This window comes from Mus musculus, chromosome 15 (genome assembly GCF_000001635.26).
Source record: "Mus musculus strain C57BL/6J chromosome 15, GRCm38.p6 C57BL/6J".
Lineage (NCBI taxonomy): Eukaryota > Metazoa > Chordata > Mammalia > Rodentia > Muridae > Mus > Mus musculus.
Genome location: NC_000081.6, coordinates 18,896,378 through 18,920,775, shown reverse-complemented (window position 1 = coordinate 18,920,775; position 24,398 = coordinate 18,896,378). Strand labels below are relative to the sequence as shown.

At 35.2% G+C, this 24,398-nt stretch overlaps 1 protein-coding gene across 3 annotated transcripts in view; it reads right to left on the bottom strand.

The window, feature by feature from the left end:
* The window catches only part of Cdh10 (cadherin 10), a 197,338-nt gene that overhangs the window by 95,431 nt on the left and 77,509 nt on the right, over window positions 1–24,398 (bottom strand). For all 3 annotated transcript variants that reach the window (XM_006520100.4, NM_001316758.1, NM_009865.3), the window contains exon 2: window positions 20,957–21,301. In XM_006520100.4, the coding sequence (XP_006520163.1) occupies window positions 20,957–21,187 (231 nt within the window). In that variant the 5' untranslated portion in view covers window positions 21,188–21,301. The remainder of the gene's footprint in view (window positions 1–20,956; window positions 21,302–24,398) is intronic.

The window sequence follows — 24,398 nt, the reverse complement described above, 5'->3', positions numbered from 1 at the left end:
CATTGGTAACGTTAGGTTTTATTCTGGTACTACCTCAGTTTGCATATTTTTAAAGATTAATTCATCATGGGAATTGCTCTTGGCTTTACTTGTCTCTTACACAGACTCATGGTACTCACGTGAAAATAATGACCCAAAAGTCTGGTATTTATTTTCCTTGCAGATATGACCACCACTGATCCATTGTAAACATGGGATACTATTTCCTTTGAGACTGGAAGCCGCCTTCTTCCTAGCCTCTATGTATTTTTCATTGGATGAACCAATAAGGCCTGACTATGAAAACGTATATAATTTCTCTGTGTAGAGCTTTCCAGTCTTTGGTTCCTGTGTTTAGTTATTGAAATATAATAGCACAGACAATCTCACATTTCAGAATTTTAACAATTTATCATTAGAACTGGTGTCTCGAGGCAGAACACGGATTAAAACAAAAGTTTTAATGTCAATTGTTTCCCAATTCTTGGAAACACTGGAATTAAACCCAAAATGGGAGAAAGGGAAAATACTTGGATTTTATTCATTGTTAAATATGATAAAATATAAGGCAGAAAATGAAAAACAAAACAAATAAACAATACGATTTCAAGTTAAAAATACAGAAGTGAAGTCTTATTCTTTTGCATCCTTTCATTAATAGAATTTCATTATCACAGTTACTTTTTGTAACACCAGTCACTCAAGTACATTTAAAATTTGATGATCACAGCAAACAAGTTAGACTGTGTAAAACAAAAACCAAGGGTTGCTATCAATGCAATAGACAAACACTTCATTTTCAAAAGATGCCTTATTTTAGCAGCAGATTATTACACTTTTCTTTAAAATCTCTTCATGACTGAATACTGAGGGTATACAATAAAATTAAGCACACATGTAGACATTAAAGTGGATGATAGTTTTCACATTTATTTCATAGATATTTCACCTGATTATGATAGATGAGGTGACTGGCAGAGAGTGTCAGATGGTAACGATTAAAATGTATTGAAGAATAGCAAAGACTAGGACGCCATTAAAAGTAAACTGTGCATCAAAAGAAATTGCATGTCTATGAGGAGTCACTATGAGAAGAAGCGGAGTCCTGCTAACCCGAAGAAACATGAAGGAAATTTACTGTTTTGGTGAGAAAGGTTGCTGGAAAGAAAAGAATGAAATGTCACAGAAGAAAGGACAGCAACATGTAGAGCCTGTGAGGGGAGCACTCGGAGATATGTCACAGTAATGTGCTCAGCCAGAAGTGTGACAATAAACCCTGGCATGACAAGGGTACTCACTATGTCTCATGGCCTACAAAGAGAATGCTCTTGCTAGTTTATTATTTGATAAGAAATAAAGCATTCCACTTTCTTGCGCTTTTCAATGACTGCATATTTCAGAATGTTAATTTACCATTTGTTTCCATTTTTGTAATTTCGTTCTACCAGAGAGCAGTGTTAAATCTTTGCAATAACATCTTAATGTAGAGGAAATGCTGTTCACTGCGGGATTTCATTATGCACAGATACTGTTGTTGGTCTCACAAAGTCAGTTGAGAAGACTTGAAATCCTACCCGACTTTCAAAGTCAGTAGCGGCAGCAAGTACTGTAACAATGTGTACATGTTATAGTATAAGGTACAGAGAAAGACAATTCCCTCTTGTTCACCTTGGTCTCGTACACAGAACCTAAATCTAGCCAAAAGTTTCACAAACCCTTTCAGGCACATCTATACACACTCCAAACCCCCAAAATAATGGGAAAACTCCAAAATCCCTTATGGTATCCATAAACCTAGATAATATCTAAGTAATAAAAACAAAAAAATAGGGAAACTGTCATGTCCCAAAGGAACCCAAGGATATAAGTTAGCTAACTCTAAAATGATGTATAACATGACAGGATCATAGGGCAGGTAAATGAGAGGGAAAGAAAGGAAACAAGTACAGCCATTAGCAGGAATGAGTAGATACACAAATGACTAGTGATACATGCACTAAGTTATTAAAGGTTGAGTTGGGAAGAGTGTAGAATGGAGAGGATTTTTAGATACTATGATTACAAATTCTCTCATTCTCTCTGTCTCTGTCTCTGTCTCTGTCTCTGTCTCTCTCTCTCTCTCTCTCTCTCACACACACACACACACACACACACACACAGACAGAGAGACAGAGAGACATGACCTTAGTAAAACAATATGCTCCTTGTTTAGATGTCTCTTTGAGTTTCTGTCCTATGTTGCTTTTTTTTAAACCAAAATTTAATAATTGCCAAAAACGTAATTTAGAACAGCCACAAGTGATCAGGGAATGTAAGGATCCATCTGTCTGTAAAAGAGATTTAAGTCAAGATATGACATATTCACACCACAACATTGTGTGAGGCGTCTTTGTGAATTCTGAACAACACTGATCAAATCAATAATTATTATTCACACACAGTATTAAACAGTATAAAGACATGCTAATAGACACAAATATTTCTCTGCAACTAGTGTAAAGTGGTATCTAAATGAAAACGGTTGGAAAAGTATATTGTGGTAGGTTATATCTTGTACAAAATAAATTAATGACTGTTAAATCTCTATTTAAAACAGCAAAGAATTTAAACTTAAAGAAAGATTATATCATTCTCAGTGTACATATTTTGATAAGATATCAAATAAAAACTATTATTTAATGAAATTTCAAGGTAATTCAAGAAAGGAATCAGGAACACCTCAATAGATGCATGAAATAAATGCATTAGGAAATAAATCAGTTGTTTATGAGCAAATGAGCAAAACATACTAGAATTAAAAGGTAACTCCTTACTCTGATGAAATAGATTTTGAAACAGTGTTTAGAATTTTATAATTATTAGGTGTGGGAATGCATGCCTTTATTCCCAGCAGTTGGAAGCAAAACAGAAGGGTCTTTACATGGTGAGTTCCAGGACAGCCATGGTTACATAGAGAAATGCTGTCTCATTATAGATAGACAGACAACGAAATTTCATAATTAGTGGTAGGACAGTAAATGTTTTCTCTAAAATAAAGAAAAAATGAGTATTATCCTTATCATCTATTCTATTCTTTACTACACTGCAATCTTCTTAGAAGAAAGACAAACACTTAGTATCTCCCTTGACTGTTCCAACAAGGTTCTTTGGCAGAGTTCTCAGCTGCCTGTGTTTGCATCACCAGAAAAACAAACCAAACTAAAACAAAACAAAAACCAAATATCAAAGACTCTTAACTCGATCTGTCTGCTTTCCATTTTCTTCAATTCATTTTAAGTTCATTGTAATTAGAATTGCCTACGCACCATGCCTTTGATATTAGAGCTACACAGACCATATTTGTCGTACTTGACTTATCATCAGTGTTTGACAAAACTCTACACCACAAAGTATTGACATTTGTCTTCTAAAAACCCCAGAGATTGTGTGGTAGCACAGACCTGTATTGCCAGTACTCCAGAGGCAGGAGGGGCTGGAATTCAAGGATATCTTTAGATTACATACCTAGCTTAATACTAATATCACCATGCAAACAAAAAACAAAATCACTGACTTTTGATTTTCCTCTAGCTTAATGGATACCAACTGTTATTTATATGATTTTCTGACACAATTCATACTATCACTGAACACACGCTCAAGTATACACAAGTACATTCACACACACACACACACACACACACACACACACACTTTAATATGTGTATGAGCTTGAAAGCAGACAATTCCTCTTTTCTTATTACAGTCATTGTTATCTTGTCGCGTGTTTTGGATATACTAGCACAAGTTAACGTCTGTGTTCTCAGCAGACATCATAGGTTATATCTACAGGTAGGCGCTGTCTAATGTAATGGAACATAATAGCAATGATACCCTGGAACTGTCCATAAAAATTCTCCCTGATGAAAATGTCCATATACTAAAATTGTCTTTGTATTTATCTTAAAATCATAAGTGGAAAGTTTTAAAGTAGAATTTATATAGTCTAGCCTTCTATTATAATTCTGTACTAATATACCATTTAACAAAGAGGAAAAATAAATCAGAATTCACAGAAAAAAACTATATATCAATTACCTGGTATGATAGAAAATCATTACAATCAATGAGCCGAAGTAACACAAATTAAATATATTTCTGTAAGTTAGATATGCAAAATTAAACACTGGCAGGAAATGTCATATGAAACCATTCCCTGGAATTTACTGTGGTGTGCATCCCGTGATTTGTGGCTGCTTTGTCTAATTTCAGAGTATATCACTACAACCTCTGGCTCTATAATCGTGTCTCTCTTTTGCTAAGGTTGACACCCTAGAGTCCTTCCTATAAGGATCCATGTAATTATACCAGAATTTACTCTGTAATCCAGGATAATCACTTCACATCAAGAGTTTTAATTTAATCACATCTCCATAATCTCTTTAAGACATTTAAGCAGTATATTCACATTTTGGGATATAGGACATGGCATCTCTGGGAGCATTTACTATGGCATTGACTGGTAATAGGACCTGTCTCATAGGATCTGTACTCCACCTCCTGTTTCATCTTTGATGTGTGCTACCTGCACTGTTTGCTTCCAATACTTAGATCTGGCTGCAGTGACAGCCTTGCCTTCCTCCAGTTCTCACCAGACACTCACAGTTTTAACCTTGTTCATAATTTTTCTTCATGCAAAGAATTTCACATTGATAATGGCATGATAACTTCATTTCATCCTCACAAAAGAACACATATGGTATGTACTCACTGGTAAGTGGATATTAGCTGAGAAGCTCGGAATACCCAAGATACAATTCACATACCATATGAAGACTTCTTCACAGATCAAGAAGAAGGAAGATCAAAGGGTGGATGCTTCAGTTCTACTTAGAAGGGGGGAACAAAATAATCATGGGCAGCAGAGGGAGGGAGGGACTTGGAAGGGAGAGAGGAGAGGGAAGGAAAGGGGGGCTGGATAAGGTGTGAGAGGAGATGGGGGAGAAGGACAAAGGGTCAGAAAACTGAATGGAGGGGTGTAGCAGTGGGGGATGAGGAACTACAGGTAGCCACCAGAAAATCCAGGAAAGTAAGGCTCCCAGGACACAAGAGGGATGGCATTAGCTGAAATACTCTACAAAGGGGAGAGAGAACCTGTAGAGACCATATGAAGAGATTATGCATGGCCCCTGAGGGATGTGGGGCCACCCACCCAGCTCAAAAAAATTAACCCAGAATTGTTCCTATCTAAAGAAAATGGCAGGGACAAAGAAAGGAGCAGAGACTGAAAAAAAAAAAAAAAAAAAAGGGCCATCCAGAGACTGCCCCACCTAGGGATCCATCCCATCTGCAGACACCAAACCCAGACACTATCACTGATGACAAGAAGTGCTTGCTGACGGGAGCTTGGTATAGTTGTCCCTTGAGAGGCTCTGCCAGAGTCTGACCAACACAGAGGCGGATGGTGACAGCCAACCATCAAACAGAGCATAGGCACTCTAATGGAGGATTTAGGGGAAGGACTGAAGGAGCTGAAGGGGTTTGCAACCCCATAGGAACAACAACAATATCAACCAACCAGACTCCCCAAAACTCCCAGGGACTAAACCACCAACCAAAGAGTACACATGGAGGGAACCATGACTCCAGCTGCATATGTAGTCTTATGTGGCATCAATGCAAGGGGAGGTCCCTGGTCCTGTGGATGCTCTATGCCCCATCATAAGCGAATACTAGGGTAGTGAGGCAGGAGTGAATGGTGCGTGAGGGAGTACCCTCACAGAAGCATGGATGAGGGGGGATGAGATAGCTGGTTTGTGGAGAAAAAACCTGGAAGGGGGATAACATTTTAAATGTAAATAAATAAAATAACCAATCAATCAATCAATCAATAAATAAGAACTGCTCTATAAAGAGATGTTAGAAAATGAGAAATAACAGCTGAACTATGATTATACAAAAAATTACAAGAAAAAAAAGAGATAAAATTTAATCATCTTATCTGAGAATTGCTACACAGAATATCTTAAAATAAAGAAGCATACACAGTTATCAGAAAATAAAGGTGGGTGAAACCTAGGAAATGCTGTGTTATGACAGAGGAAATTAAGAGGATTAGAGTTTTGGACACTTATGTATAACAGATTACTGGATGATCACAACACCATTTCAAATATCCCTTCATTAACATAACGGCAGGTGTGTGGCCCTTGCCTATAATCTCACTATTTCGGATGATTGATAAGGAGGATTCCCATGAGTTCAATATAAAATCTACGGTATAGTTAATTCAAACCTCCCTTCGCATGTATTAGCCTATATAGTGAGTCTGTTTATTGGTCTTAGCCTATATAGTGAGTCTGTCTACTGGTCTGTGTGTCTGCCCCACTCTTTAATAACTTTTAAGGTAATTAAAGTTTTGATATACATGTTTGTTATCCTGAGTGAGGTAACCCAATCACAAAAGAACACACATGATATGCACTCACTAATAACTGAATATTAGCCCAGAAACTTAGAATACCCAGGATACAATTTGCAAAACACATAAAACTCAAGAAGAAGGAAGACCAAAGTGTGGATACTTCGTTTCTTCTTAGAATGGGGAACAAAATACTCTTGGAAGGAGTTACAGAGACAAACTTCAAAGCTGAGACAGAAGGAAGGACCATCCAGACACTGCCCACCCAGGGATCGATCCCATAAACAAATACCAAACCCACTCACTATTGCATATGTCAGCAAGATTTTGCTGACAGGACCCTAATATAGCTATCTCTTGTGAGGCTATGCCAGTGCCTGGCAAATACAGAAGTGGATGCCCACAGTCATCTATTGGATGGATCATAGGGCCCCTAATGAAAGAACTAGAGAAAGCACCCAAGGAGCTAAAGGGGTCTGCAACCCTATAGGAGGAACAATATGAACTAACCAGTTACGCCCCGCCCCAGAGCTTGTGTCTCTAGTTGCATATGTAGCAGAGGATGGTCTAGTAGGCCATCAATGGGAGGAGAGGCCCTTGGTCTTGAATAGATTATATTCCCCAGTACAGAGGAATGCCAGGGCCAGGAAGTGGAAGTGGGTGGGTTGGGGAGCGGGGTGGGGGGAGGTTATAGGGGACATTCAGAGAGGAAACTAAGAAAGGGGATAGAATTTGAGATGCAAATAAAGAAAATATCTAATTTTAAAAAGGCAAAAAAAATAAATAAAAGTACCTGGCTTACTCAAATTCTGTTCATCTGTAATAGAAAAAGCTGAGTGATCAGATGTAGATTTTAGAAAAACTTGATTTTTAAAAATATGAATCCTGTAACCATTGTGTAATTAAAATTCATGATTAAGAAAAAGAAAAGAAAATTTCCATTATGGAATACATTTGAGAATGAAAACCAAATAATAAACAATGTAAGTTAACAAGGTGAATTTTTGAGTCAAAAGGAAAAAAAAAATCCCTATCAATAAAAAATAAATTAGCAAGGGATACAAGCACACTTGCAAACACAAACAGTTTATAGCCAAAGCTAGTTGCTTATGCTTAGTTATAGAAAAAGAAAACCAAGTATTTCTCATAAACATATGCAGTTGGGAAACAGTTTTCAAATGTTAATGCCCCGGTTTGGTAGCATTATGGAGAAGTCATAACACTGAATGGTTGTTCATGGCCTCACTCAAGAGAGCCCTGGCAAGGCTGAACACTTCTAGTCATCTTCCCTGAGTATAAAATAACACTGTGTAAAATAAAATCTCTCAACGGACTATATTCTGAAGGTTTAAATAGAAAAATAACTTACTGTCCTTCAAAAGGGAGGAACAAGCCAAATCATAGTAGAGCTGTTGAAAAGATTATCTATAAAGTATTTATTAAGAAACATGCAAAGTGTAGCCTTCTGTATCTAAATACAACAATTCTTCCATTTGTATTTTGTGAATAAAAACAAGTTATGTAGTGTTTCTGTGAAAAATAAAATAAAATAAAATGTCCACTTTCAAAAGTGCCTTCGGCAAGCAGACTGCAGAGAGAGCTAAACACTGCACCCTGCTATCAGATACTAATCCAGGTAACTCCTCCAAACACTGGTGGTCTACGTGTTCAACCCACACGAATTAAAAATGACTAATATCCAAACAGTATGCCCACATAACAAGGTCACACATGACACAGGTTTTAAAATAAACATGTTGCAATTCGTGGAGAAGTACCCATGAATGTTCACAGTACATCATAGAGAATGAACTACCAACCAAAGTGCATGCAGGGGCTGCTCCTAGTCCCCTAAACAGATATATAGAAGATTTTACAGCTTGGTCTTCACAGGGTCCACTTTACATTTGGAGTGGTGGCTGTCTCTGACTCTGCTGCTTCCCTTTGCCCTAGCTGGACTACCTTCTTGGCCTTAGTTGGAAAGGATGTTCTTAGTCCTGCTGCGACTTTATTCACCAGGGTAGGTTGATACCCATGGGGGGGGGGGTGTTCTCTCTTTCTCTGAGGAAAAGGGGACAGGGGAATGGAAGAATAGGTGTGATGGTAGAGCTGAGAAGAGAGGAAGGAGGGGGTCTGTGAAGAGCTTGTAAAGTTAGTAAATAAATACATTAAAGGGAGGAGGAGGACAAATAGGGGATAAGATTCAGATTATCTGTGAGACTCTGGATTATCCAGCTAATTAGAAAAAAAAAAAAAAAAGAACCATACATGGAGGGTCATCCAAACTATTCTCTGAGCTGAAATAGAACCTTGCTATATTGGACTCCTGATGGGATTTGCAAAATATAAAATGAATAGTCTCACTTTCATCACTCTGAACTTCCAGTGTTATTCTCGATTGGGAGACCTCCTTTTTCACAGTGCTGCAACAACACACTGTCCTTTTTGCTGACAAATTTATTAAACTTGAACTTATGTCTGTGTATCTCTAGAATGACATATATAGGCTTGTTATATAATAAAGAACTATGGATATGAAAAGATCATAGTGGAAATCTTCGACTGTTTACACAAAGTGAACTAAAATTACTTATTGCTTAATTCAAAATAAAATTAAGTAGCAAGTGTGTAACGTATCGAAGTAGATGAACTCTTATATTAAGAAGGTACCCACATTTCATATGAAATCTTAGATGATATTTAAGCTACTGTTATGCCAGCAATGTACTAGATTTGATCCAATAAAGAAATGGTTGAAAATGAAATTATTTTTCATTATGAGGAAAATACCTAAGATAATCTCATCGTAGAAAATAAAAACATCAATAGAATAAAATTTAAAGAAAGTTTTCTGGGAGTAATTAAAATATTTTTAAAAATCTTACTCTTATAACATTTCAATGATAATATTTATATATTTCCTTTTGTAAGAAAAGCCATATTTAAAGATTATTTTATCTTGTTGATCAGTTAAGTAAAATCATTTTGATTATTCCTCATGATTCTTCATGTGCACTATTTGTACATGATTTGAATGTTTAATGAGAGTTCATCTGGTCTTCATTTACCTTTTCTGTCTATCATATCAAAATGTGAAATAGCATTTCATCATCTTGAAAGTCTTCGTTCCTTCACTTCCTTCTTAAGAACATGCCAATGTAAAAATCTGATGATACGTTAGGACTGAATCAACACCCACTCTAACTATGTGCTCTGTTTTCACAAATATTGGCTTGGGTCTCCAAATCTACATTTATATGTCTTCAACAATATCTTTCGTCAATGGTTTGTATATTTTGTGTTATAGATCCTCTTTATTGTAATCAAAGCTCCATATAAATAGATTATTCTGAGGGTGTTTCATGAATGAAATACATTTTAGTTGCTTGTAATTTAAAAAAAAAGTCTTTTAATATGTGTGTGTCATGTGTGGGACGTGGTATGAACGCATTAATTTCAGTGAGTGTAGAAACCAGAAGTGAGTAACTAATGTATTAGAGTTGGAGTCATTTTTAGTGATTTTACAAGTGATTTTGAGCCAACGGACATGGGTGCTGCAGATCAAACACCATTCCATTTTCAGATGCATCACAGCTGTTGTAGTCATGTAACATTGTGGTCTATGACTAGATACTGTCTGGAATTTTGAATGCTACAAATGGACTGAATTGGTCAATTTTTGAAGTTTGTTGCTTCTGCTTAAACTTGTTCAGGTTTTCTTCCTGCAAGGAGCTATCGTCAGCAAAGAGAGGTCATCAGTTATGTGTTTCTTATTTATATATTATTTATATGTGTTATATATCTATCTCTCTACCTACTCACCTAACTACCTATCTCATCCATCCATCCATCCATCCACTCACCCACCAACCCATCCACCCACCCACCCACCTACCTACCTACCTACCTACCTACCTACCTGCCTACCTACCTATCTCCTTTTCCTGCCTAATTGCTATAATCAGAACTTCCAGAACATATGAAAGGATTGTCAATTGGTTTCCTGATCTTGTTTGTAATCTTGAGATTCATTTTTTAACTTTTTACCACTTAGAATGATACTGTGAGATTTTCATATACTCTTTAGTTTACTGTGACGCACTGCTTCTTTGAGTGTTTTATTGGTCTTTGATCCACAAAAATATTGTTTGTATTAATTACATCTAAATTTTTATTCACATGAACTTTATCTTAATTAATATGCAGAATCACATTTACTTATTTGTGTATATTGAACTATTTTTACATCCCCAGGTATAAATCTCATTTCTATATCGTGAGTGAATGTATTTTGGGATTCAATTAACTAGCATTACATTCATGCTTTTTTTTCCATGTAAATTCATGGAAATAATAGTCTGCAGCTTGTTTTAGTATCTGTAATTCCAAAATTTTAAGGGACTTTAGAAGTTTTCACTTAAATATCATAGAACACTTGGGAAAAGACTATCTGATTTTCTCTAAACACTTTTAGAACTTCAGTGCAGCATGAATACAGTTCTGTGCATTATAGGATTGTTAGTATATTCTCTGTGCACATTACTGGTTTGATAAGGTTTACTCATGATTCATGGTAGCAGGCTAGACTTCTCTGGGAATGCATGCACTTCTAGCACATGACCTTTGCTGTGTTTTAAATCTACTCTGGGACTTATCTTAATCTTTTTCTATTTCTGTATCATTGTATGTAACATCTATATTTTTTAATTTTTCATTTTATGTCTTTGAGTAATACCATCTCCTTTTTTGTTTTCAGATAAAAAATGTTAATTATCTTCAATATTTTTGTCTCCAAGATGCAGCTCCGTGCCTTTATTGGTGTGTTCCACTTTTCATTGTGGTTTGACTTATTTCATCCCTGATCTTTAGTTTTTCCCCTCTTCTACTGGGCTTAGCTTATTTTTCTCTTTCTAGTTTCTTGACTTGCACATCCGTTGAGGTGGTTCTTGTTGACGTGCAAGTTTATATCATGAGCTTGATCCTTTGACCTGCATTTGCTTTAGGAGCTTTCTTATGCTGTGTTCGCATTTCATTATCTCAAGGCACATTATCACCTCCTTGAAATTTATTTGTTATCTTCTAACCATCCATGTTAAATTTCAATGAATTTCTGGGTTTTATAAAAATTTTCTTTGTGCTAATTTCTGCCTTTATTGCATTATATTAAATCTGTGCTGAGTGTAAGTATTCATCTTTACATTTGCTGAGACTTGTCCTTTCTCATGAAGAATAATACATGGAATGTGTGTAGAAATGGGTGCTCTGATAATAATATTGGTTCATTTCATCTAAAGTGTTATTATAAGCCCACCATTTACCTAATGATTTAATTTTTGGAGCTTTTTTTGTTATTTTTCATATCAAAACTTTGTATCTTGTATTTTATTTAAAAAATAGTGACAGTCTTCTTAGATTATATTACAAGGGGAAATGTACAATATATACTATAACTACAACTAAAAGAAAACAATTTTCAAAATTATCATTCCATTACAGCTAAAAGTTGTTAGATAGACCTAAAATGTCATAATTTTTCATAAAAAATTAGTTAAGCTACGATGAGATCTCTAAAATTAAACAAAACTAACACAGCTTCTCCAGCTGCAAATTTTATATGTATATTCTTTTGAGGGATCTTCTAATTTTAAATTATGTATATAATTTTTCAAATATATTTTGGGTCTCTTGAATCTTCTTAAAGTCTTTCACACAAAATGCTCTGTTACCATGTTACAGCAATATTTGAGATGTAGGTATGTTTTCCACATGTAATTCCTGGATCACATAGTATCCTATCAGAACTCTAGTTTTGTATGTAATTTGGGAACTACAAGCCACTGTGTGATTAAATTGAAAATGATTACCAAGCTTTGATAGCACACACTTCTATTCTATTCTATTCTATTCTATTCTATTCTATTCTATTCTATTCTATTCTATTCTATTCTATTCTATTCTATTCTATTTTGGATGCTATTTGTGTTTATAATTTATTGGCTTTAGATAGACTTTTCTTGTAATATCTTTTTTATTTTTCTAAACATTTTTTGAGATTATAATTACAACCTTTCTCCTATTCCTTTTCTTCCTCCTGCTTTACTCTGTTTCAAATTCATGGTCTCTTACTCATTATTGTTACATACTCAAGTGTGTGAGCGCGTGTTATTGTTCAGGTTTTTTTTATGTGTCCATGAGCTTTACATATGATCATCCTATCAATATCATTCTTTTCTTTACTCTTCAGCTCCTCCCATTCTCTACCTTTCTCTACCAAATTCACGATCTCTTCCTCAGTTATTATTATAACATGCATTTTACATACGCACAAGATTAAATGCCTACAGTTTAAAATGCCTTTATTATCACCTACCTGGCAATTAATATAATGGCCACTGAGTATGCTAGGCAAGTTCATATTTTGTGTGATAATAATGGATCAAGGAAAGGCTATCTCTTTCCATCAAAAACCCCCTTCACCTGGGAGATATTAGGAATCACTTAATGCAAAAGAATGGGTTTCTTCTGATACCCATTAAATTGTCCTCATTCATTTCATCTTGAGGATTTTTTTTCCTTTAAACTAAAATTGCCTATTGCCTTTGCCATCTTTTTTGGTTCCAACTCTTATGTGGCTAACAGCTAAGAGGTTAAGAAGTGACTAATTCCCATGGTCACCATTCATAGTTAGTAAACAGCAGAGAGGGTTTTTGAATAGATCTTTCTAGTCACACATAATGAAAGCAATCTGTAATTTTAACTCAGGAAAAGTCTCATTTTCGTAATTAAGCATTTTCTACTCTCCAAATGCTTGTGTAAAAAAGATTTTTACACTACAATTTTCAGATCGACTTAATAGGAAGAAATTTTGTTTCTTGTCACTATCTTTGTTCTAACCACTCATTTCAGAGCTGTTGCCAGCTGCCTGTATCTACATATTTAAGCTTACAAAGGACTCAGTCAAAAGTAATAAGAGCACTGGTATTAAGAGTCCTTATTGTATTTAGACAGGGTTAATCTCTCTCAGATTAACTTAATCTCAGAGAATCCATTCCTTTTGAATTCCACAGGCTCATTTGTTCTGAAGTATTTCCATCCAAACAATATCTTAAACAAGAGAGAGAGAGAGAGAGAGAGAGAGAGAGAGAGAGAGAGAGAGAGAGAGAGAGAGGAGGGGGAGGGGGGAGGGAGAGGGAGAGGGGTAGAGGGAGAGGAGAGAGGATACAACATAAAAGGATGTCTTTGTGGGGTCTTAGTATTTAGTGGAGTTTGTTCACAGATTGGAAAACTCTTTTATTTTTTTTCTCAAGTGCTGAAGAAGATGAACATAGAGACATTTGGTACCTATTGTTCTATACTTGGCTTTTATGGTATATGTTGTACCTGAAGCAAAACTTGTTTCGTAGTTTATTATACTTAAATATGTCATCTGTTTCATCTCCTGAAGATAGAAATTTGTGTACAGGAAATGTAAATTTTTACCACCGTACATTTAATGTCAAAGTAGTAGCTGCTCCAGACATTTTTTAAATGAATCAAAATATGTTTCACTTGCCCTGGTGTGTAGACTATACAAATTTAGAGAGACCAACTGCATACATAAGATGAAACAAGCTAGATCTTGAGAACATCTAAATTGGATGAAACAAACACCAGTGGCAAATCGAAAGTATATGATGACAATTAATGTCTTTATTGTTAAAAGTCATAAAAATATAAATTGAGATTTTTTTTTAGGATTTTATAAACAAGTTTGTTAAACTAGGGTCTAGTAAATCTTTCTCAATATTCAAAGAAATGACACTGGAATCGAAGAGATTTGAAAGGTGTCTGTCCCATGCATTGAAGAATCATTCAGCAGGATCATTGTTCAATGATACTGAGAAAAAGAAGATCACAGTTTTACCAAAATACTTCCAGCCACAGAGAATTTCCTGAGAATGAAAAGTAACTTCTAGGTAGAGTCACTGAAACACAGTATTTTGCCCTCCTCCCTTTCCATCTGTGGCCATTGCTAACTGAGAAAGTAGTCTGCAGTACAAAGATGACTGACAAAATTGTTGACTTCTTCCAACATCTTCAGTCATGGATCAGTCCATTCTCATTCACTGTTAATTAAAACGTTGTAGGATCAAATGCTCAACAAGATATTTACACAAGTAATGCAGTCATTTCTAAACAGAAAAACAAATGTTGGGAGTCAGGGTTTTCACAGACTATTCAGGTAGAAGATGAATCTTCACTGTAGATTATGTACTATACAGCAAAGTAATAAACAACAGTAAGCTACAAGGGTCAACATCCCACAGAGCCAAAAGGAATTATCACCACAACTAGAAACCAATTATTTCTGTGACTCTCGAAAGGCACCATTATTTCAGGGAAACACAAAAGACATGGAGATTTAGTGAATAGATGAATGTCTTTTTCTTTTTTTTTTCTATTTTTTTTAACTTGATTTCGCCTAGTGTTTTTTTTTTTTTTTCATTTTACTTATTTTCCAGATATTTTCCCCCTCATGGTCCATCCTCCAAGTGTTCCACACCCCATACCTCCTCCCTGACTCCCTCTCCATGAGGATGTCCCCACCCCCAGTCCCCTCCCATCCCACCAGGCCTCCTAACTCCCTAGGGCCTCCAGTCTCTTTAATGTTAGGTGAATCACCTCTGACTGAACCCAGACTGTCAGTCCTCTGCTGAGTATTTGTTGGGGGACTCATATCAGCTGGTGTATGCTGACTGTTTGGTGGTCCAATGCCTGAGAGATCTTGGAGGTGCAGGTTAATTGAGACTGCTGGTCCATAAACAATGGACAGTTCCAGAAGAAATATAAACAATTTAAGAGCATTAAGACAAATATTACAAAGGGCAGGATGACCTGGACACAATCCATACCCAGTGAAGTCTGGTGAATGTTTTTGTTACTCCAAGAAGATACACAGAGCTGCTCTAGCTTTCTATATACATCTAGAAAATCACAATTTTAGTTCTTGGCATATATTGACAATACAGACTTGGGATCACATATGTGGATGCCTACTTATTGAAGGAACCCTAGCCAGCTGAAATATGGCAAATATGGCTTTGGCAGGCGTTGCTCTCCTACCTTATTCTCCTTACCTTGAAATAAAATACAGTAGATTGTATTTAGATGGTATTCTTAAAGCTATCCACTAAGGCCTTTTCTCCTATGAGGTCTCTTCCTCAGACTGACTAAGAACTGTCAAAGTATTGAAGTTTAGCAGCTAAACACCAACTTTTGGCACACCTAATTAACATGCCCAATTAAAATTAAACACCTCATCTTAACACAAGGTTTTACTTTTTTACCTTTATAAACTGTTATTTACCTACCTCTCATGTCTCTGGGACAAATAATTTTTCCTCCTCCAACTTGTTCCTTTTCCCCTTCTCTCTCCTTTTCTATTTCCTGTCTTTGTCTCTTATTCCCTGCACTTTGTCCTTCTGGGAGAAACAAATATCCTTTGTACTGAGTACTTAGTGTTGTATCTGTGCTAATACTGGTTTTTTAACTTATGATTTTATTTATTCTATAGTTGGGGATTATTCTCAGGAACTGACTTGATTAAAATCTATTTAAGGTTTGTTATGTGATTGGAGAGGAATTATTGCATAAATGAATAGATTGTATAATAAATATCATCAGTAATTTTCTTGAAACTGTGTGTTAGAACTCAAAGCAAATGAAAGAGCAGTTCGTTTAAGTTGTGTAGGGTAATAACACCAGCCAAGAATCCCAGCATTCTAGAAAACGAGGCAAGAAATGTGCAACAGTTTTTTTTTTTTCAGAGACTGAAACATTCCATCCTGAAGGAAAGCTAAATTAGCAAGAAGATAACTAATTCAAATAAACTTCAGGAAGTCCCTGAAACTGACCAGAGTCATGAGACTCCCACTCCTTGATAGAGTAAGCAAGGAAAGCTAATAGAGACTCTTAGAGTAGCTGCAAAGAAAAAAAAAAGGCAACACTCAAGAACTGAGGAAAAAAAAAAAAAGCTGGTGATGACACTCAGATAAGCCAAGCTGCCAAGACTCTGAGATGAGACCAGCTGCCTGGATGGAACAAAACTGCCAAGGAAGAGTATTAGACCAACTGAGACGCCTGAAAAGGACATTCTCCAACTGGTAGAGCTGTTAGCAGGCTGGGCAGTGTCCAGGTTCCCAACTTTGTTGGTGCCACCAATGTTGGGAATTGGACTTGAGTGATCTTGTTGTGCCCTGAGTCCATGGGAAAGCCAGACGAGCCCAAGAATTTCGAAGTCTGCTGAGCAAAAGAGTCTTTTATTGTTTCAGTTTCAAACTCAGATCACCTGCCTCCCACTTCACAAGTGAAAACACTGGGTTTATATACAGTGTAGTTAGGAATCCCCTGAATGTTCACAGAAAAGGGGAGTAGAGGGCTGTAATCATTTGGTGGGATGGTATTGGAGAAGGAGGGGTGTTGATGGGTGTTTTTTCAGGGAGTAATTTTATGGCCAGTCATAACTGTCTATGACCTCAGATTATCTTTTCTCCATGATTTAAATGCTAGGCTCTAATCTCCCCTGAGCTTGTTATTTCTCTAAGATCTCAAGGACAGGCACCAAGAAAGTTCTGCTTATCATGAGGAGTGCTGGGTTTTTTGGAGACACAAAGGCAGGGAGGATGTCTTGCGCTATCTCCTCAGGATATCCTCATTAATGGGGAGTTTTATGGGTAGTGCTATTCTAATGCTAGTAGAGAGGCCAGGGAGGGGGAGGGAGCCCCAGGCTTGCTGCAGGAAGACTCAGCACAGAAACCAGCTATCTACATATTATACTTGCTAGAGAGAGGATGAGAGCTTCTGGCGGGGCCGGGGAGGGGGGGCAGAGGATGGTGGCAGGGAACACAGAGGCAAACTGTCTGTACACAACACTGAAGTCTCTCTAGTGTCAGTATTTCGGGGGTTACAACAATCTGTTTTTGAGTCATTTCTACTTCTGTAAGTAACCCTTCACCCATACACCTGTAAGCAAAGATTCATTGGTTCACCAGCATGGAATTTGGTGGTATCTGGTCTCTCATGTGATCCCTATCTGGGGTGAATAGATATGTATGTTGTGTCTTAACAGGAAAAGTTTTGTTGTGCAATTAAGGAATCCTGTGTTTGAGACAAGGGCTACATTGTGAGGTACTTTGGAATTACCTGTTGAAGGACAGTATTTTAGCAATAAAATATAGTCATCAAAAAGCACATATAAACAGATACTCAACGAATGATTCGATAGAGTTGAGAAACATTTTTTTTTTCTGACTCTTAGACATACTGAAAAATCTGGGAGAAAGTATTAAAATTACAGTGGTTCAACTATTAAACATTTTCCACAAAAATGTGATACTGTCTAGACAAACTGGCATGTACTGCTATTGCTTGAATATAAGGAGTGACTTATATAAGTTCAGCATTAGAAATAACTGACGGGAAAGGCAAAACAGAAAGCTCTATGTATATTTAAGCTATGAACCACTCTCTTAATTTCATGACTTAGAGGAAAATCCTTGACTATTGGGACTGAGAAAAGAAATGCATTGACTTCACTGTTTGACTTCTTACAGAGTCATGGCAGTGACAGTTTACCCCCTGGCCTATCTTTCTCCTTTCTACAGAGGTTTTAAATACCCTTTACATTAATAATGTATCAGTATTTGCAAAAAGTGCATTTATAATCTGTTCACTGGCATAAACATTTTCTTTGTTTACACAGACAGAAAAAATGAAGTCTCATAAATGTGGTTACTCACAAAAAAGAGAAATAGTTGAAAGTAAGATGCTACTTTGAGATTTCTTTTACTAACTGTATGCTTTCCTAAATAGCCTTAACTTAAAAATTATAAAGAAAAGAGAGTTCTTATTTGGAAAAATGTAACTGTCTTAAAAACAAAAACAAAAACAAACAAACAAAAAAACCCTCTCAATCACTATATATGTGCTTCATTCTCAGGAACTCATCCCACCAGAATCATTCGTTTTATTGCTTCCTATTCTCAGCCTCTAGACACTCCTCCTACAGTGGGATGTCTGTCACTAGTTCCCCAAATGTCTGTAATTAGAATACATTTTAAATCTACAGCAAAAATCAACCTAGAAAGACTGAAACTACTAGCATATTTAGCAATGTCTGCCTTACAGGAAGTAAAAACTGAAAGAGAAGTTTCCTAAAGAAAATTGACTGTGTAGTAAATTTTCATATTTAATATTAAAATACTATGTAGAAAATATACATTTCTGTATTTTATGAAGAAAATATGTATTACAACCAAACTGCACTCACTGAAATACATAATATTTATTTGTATAGATGTATATTTAAAACAGATGATAGATAGATAGATAGATAGATAGATAATATTTTAACAGTTTTTGTCATATATACCTAAAATAAGACATGTAATTTGGATGTAACTGATACAATATAAGCTACTCATGCAGTATTAACCTGTGAATAATAACAAAAAGGCATCAAGTATCTATTTTATAGGCTATGAATTGAATAAATCATAGAACTTATAGAATAGACCTGAAACGTGGCGGTTGGAATGAGAATGGCCTCTCTTGTCTCATAAGTTTAAATACTTTGTCCTCAGTTTATGGAACTATTTGGGAAGGATTGTGGGATTTCACTTGTCACCTTTGCTGGCTTTCATATTTCAGCAGACAATAATCATACCGATGTGTCTCTCTTTACCTCCTCTGGGGTGATGTGAGCTCTCAGCCATTTCTGTTGCTGTGTCTGTGCTCCAGCATCTTGGATTTTGTTTGTTTGTTTGTTTGTTTGTTTCTTCATTTACATTTAAAATGCTATCCCCAAAGCCCCCTATACCCTCCCCCTGCCCTGCTCCCCAACCCACCCCTGGCCCTAGCATTCCCCTGTACTGGGGTATATGATTTTTACAAGACCAAGGGCCTCTCCTCCCATTGATGGTCGACTAGGACATTCTCTGCTACATATGCAACCAGAGACATAACTCTTGGTGGGGGGAGGGTACTGGTTAATTCATATTGTTGTTCCTCCTATAAACCCTTTTTTTCCTAAGTTGCCTTGGTTCTGGTGTTTTTGACCCAGCAATATATGAAAAGATAGGGCAAATCAGAAACTAAAAATAGATGCAGAGGAATTAAATACTCTTGAAAGTTGAAACATCAATGAACCTTCTATTGAAATAGTAGGTCATCATGTACTTTTAAGATAGGAATTGTTGTATACACTATAAAATACAGTAACATTCCATGAAATCTTCTATGTTTTCATATAGCTAATTGGGAATATTGCAGTTGTTATAGTTGGGTTCTTTGTCATTTTGCATGTATTGTAAGAAGATTCTAATTTTAATTGGACAGACTAATATTAAATTCTAGACTAGTTTTCTCTGCCAAATAGCCAAGTGGCACCAGATGGCTGAGGAAGTGTTATTCAATACAACTAGCAATCATCAAATTAGCAAAATAGTTATTAAGCAGTAGACTAAGACATGACATAGAGTTCTTGACTTCAAGGAATTGATATTCTGTTGATGGGGGATGAGAAGTAATTTGAGTATCATGAAAAAGCATATACTATAACAATAATTCAATTGAATAACATTTATTAAATCCCAGTTAAAGACTAGATGAAGGAAAATTGATTAAAATTGAGTAACTGCTATTCTGCAAAACAAGCAAATAAATCTGTTTGTAGTCTCCATGGCTTGAGTTTCACTTCCTTTTCTTCACATGGTAGTAAATCCAAAAGTTTTCTATCCCTCCATATACAAAATTCCCCTTTACAGTGTGGTCATTTCATCTCACTTGGAAAGTCTGATACTTCTTGCCTTGTGCTAATTTCACTAAGTTTGTTGTTTATTTTTCTGCTCTTTTTAGTCAATACAATACCTCAAATTCATCACTCTTATTACATACTTAACAGGACTAAAATAATTGGAATGTATCAAAGTATATCAAGGTTTTAAAACCAATGGAAATTTATTATCTCAACAACGTTTCTTTTCTTGTATGAACCCCATCACAGTTTCAAGAAACATTTGTTTTGTCCATTTCATACTGCAAGAAGTAACATATATATTTGGTTGCCTCACTTGTTTTTAAGAATTATGCACAAAATGACTTATAAAAAATAGGAAAAAACCTATAGAGACATGTTTTATTATAAAGAAGTAATATATTTGTCCTTAGGACATATTTTTTTAATTATTTTTTCATTTTGTAAAATATGAAACTCGATTTTATTTGTATTTGCTGAAGTAAATACTAATGTTAACTTAAACATACATCTTCATTTAAAGGACTTCACTAACAAACAGCTTCCATGATCATTCATTTTCTGTAGATTCATTTGTGAGATTGGCAAAAGTAATTCTTGCAAATTAACATGTTATGATCATCCCACAGTTTCCCCATGTACAATTTTGTTACATGAATAAAAAGGCTTTGAGAACACTGAGAGAATCAAACTTAAATTCATTGGGATATTGACTATCTTCAATATTCTTTAGCTAGACAGATAAATTAAGAATATAGTTATTTACCTTTTTAATATAGACTTACCTTGCCTACATATTGATAATCAGATCCAGTATATTCTTCCAGCAAGAAAAACTGATTCCACATCCAGCCACGTTTTTGACGGTGAAGGATTTTACCATCACTCCTTGGGGCACGGGATTCTGCAGTCATTTGCTGAATCCCAGGAGTCCTTCTGAACGTTAATTCTGGACAGCAGAAGTGGGGCAGGCATGCCCAGAGAACAAACAGTCTCAGGAACTGATAGATTGTCATAGTTTACTTCTTGAAAAATTCCAGTGTAGGTGATGAAAAAGTAGTCCTGTTTATGGTATTAGATCTCAACTGGCTTCCAGCACTTCATCAGTGCTATGGACATATTCCCAAGAGCTTCAAACAAACAAACAAACAAACAAATAAAATAGTTAATGGAAAACACTATGACTTTTTTATTTGGATTTTAAAATGAAAATAATTTAATAAAACCATAAATGAAAATACTCTTTTTTTTTTCTTAAAATAATGATCAGTTTTAGGAAGCATTTTTGTCTGGAGGAATATCTACAATTCAAAAAAAGATAATGACGAATACTTGCTTTCAAATAAATTGTGGAAAAAAAAAAACCAGAAAAACACCATCATGACCCTTTCTCTTACGGCACAGCTTTAAAGTCTTGTAATTCCTAGATTTAGTAGAAAGATGGCATTATGCATTTCACATCTTCTAGAATTTAGCATAAAATTAAACTTTGAAAATAAAATTTGATTCTAATGTACTATGGAAATTATGAGGGATTTCTGAAATGAAATACTATTTAAGAAGTTTCTAAATAGTACCATTGCTTGTTCAAATTTAATCAGAGATTATAAAAATTAACAACAAACAAACAGGCCACTTACTTGGACAATAATAGTTGTCCTATAGGCCTTCTGAAAGCTACTGCTTCATATTGAGTTATTCTATGGGTCACCAGGCTTGTCTTCACTAGCAGAGGCACTACTACAGGTAACAGGTTCATAAGCATGTTAGCAATAGTGGGTGGGAGGACCTACATGCTGTGACAGCTATATTTGTAATACACTTGCAAGATCTGAGCACTTCTTACCACTCTTCTGCCTTCACCTTGGACTAGAAGCCTATAATATCCGATATCTATGATGGGGATAGCCTACTCACTTCCCACCAACATTCTAGCACTCTTTTCTATAGCATCACCAAATCATCCCATTATAATGAGAATTTTGCAGTGTCTTGCCTCTGCATGAATACTCATTGCACTGTAAGCAGAAAACATGATCTACCCAAATTTGTAGGGCTGAATTTCAGAATGATCTGTTGCTCCACACAGATATTCCATTTAGCCCTTTACTTGAGCCCATAAAATTACTCCTGTAAATCTAGAGTTCTTTTAGTATTACCTTGATGAAGGTAGACTTGTTCCCTTCTGTTTGGGGTCTCTTTTTGCAGATCTATTCTTAAATCCTCTCCATAAATCCTATCTTACCCACTCTAATGTTTCATGTACCACAATATATTATATAAGTTCTATTTGCTTATCAATTATACTGATCTATTAACCCATAAATATCTTTTGGTGGAATGAGATGTTTGTATTCAGTGTCTAGAACAATGCCTTGAACATTAGAAATTTTCATTACACAATTTTAATAAAGAAATAATATATAAATATAATAATGCAAACATCTATCATTTCCTGTTATATGAGGATATGACAAATATTTATGTATGAAAACATATATTACAATAACAATTACTTTCTATATTATTATTGTTTGGAGGCATTTTTATTTTATAAATTTTCTTTGATTTTTAAAACTTTCTACTAGATACATATTTTATATCTTTAGATTATCATTGATCTAAATTATTTGGAGAACAACAGGATTAAATTCTATATGTTTTCTGTGAGAAGCTCTTTAAGTACTCCATGATACACATTTATGCTTTCACTCACAGATACTTGTTAACAATCTGTTTGGTTTTCTTTTTCTTTATTATTAAAATGATTGAAAGGTTAATGCAAATGTCTCTAGAAATAGGATTAATGATGAACCAGTGTCTCCCTTGTGTATATTAAATGATAGTGAGCACATGAAGTCATACAAAGTGATCGATATGAACTCTATTATAATATGCCACGTAATACTCTGCTGGAGTTTAGCAATGAACTTCTGCATAAAGTGATTTAACATCCCAGAGCCAAGACTTTCAGACATGTATATTGATTTCATTCTAGAGAGTAGGAACATCTAGCAAAATGTTGTTTATATTTTTATAAATCAGGATATATTCCAAGAAATTGTCCAGAATCCTACACTATTTCTATGTGTAAAAAAGTGTATGAGTTAGGCTTTCTGCTGTGTTCTACTAAAATATTATTATTTATCAAAGTAACAGTATACTCAACTCATCTCTTTTAATCATTAACAAAATTGACAGTAACTATATTCAATATTGCTGCTCATTCTTTATACGGCTATAAACGACCAGTAATAACAGAGAACTGACATTTGGAGATTAGTGAGTGAATGATATATTAAACATTGCTAATAACTAATCAAAACTCTAAATAGTAAATGTAATCCTATTTTCATTGTCACTGTATGTTCAAGAAATTAGTAATTTAATATATTTAAGAACCCTCAATAAGATGTATATTTTAATAATAGTATAATTAATAGTATATTTGAAGATAGTTTACATCCAAACTATTTGAAAACTATCACCACTCATCATTACATTCTCCCAAGTTAATTTTTGCTAACAGATTTTATGAAGTTAGGAGCCAATATGTAGACATTTGTCAACATCGTTTACTTGGAATGAATACAACTAATAATTATTGTTCTGGTAATAATTGTTACCAGAAGCTAGGTGTTTTCTTTGAGTATTTTCCCTGATTGCTCTTGATTTTATTTTTTTAAACGGATTGAAACTAGAACTTGTAGATTAAGCTATGATGACTGATCAAGGCACCCTGGGATCTCTCTTTCTCCACCTTTGCTCATGTTAGAATTACAGGGGCATAGCACCACTCCTGGGCTTTTTAAAGTATGCTAGAGATCCAAATTCCCTTCTATGTTCACACAGAAATCAGTTTATGGACTGAGCCATCTTTACAGCCTATCACACTATTTAGAAAAAGTACTTATAATAGCTTCTAACAGGTTTTCTTAGCCCCGCTCTTTAATATTTAAAAGAAGTCCTGTAGGGCATTATATAAATTAATCTTTAACCCATTTTATCAAGAATAAAGTCAATTTAAATATTTAAAATGTTACCAACTGAGAAAATAATACTTCAACATTATTTTAAGATTTGGAATTGGCTATTTTTTAAAAAGTCCCTTTCACATTGTTTCCAGTAATTCTCAAACTATGATATAAATCTTGCAATTTCTATACTTCCCAGTAATGTGTAAATCTGAACACTGTCCTCGCAATTATACCTTAGCAAATTTCGTTC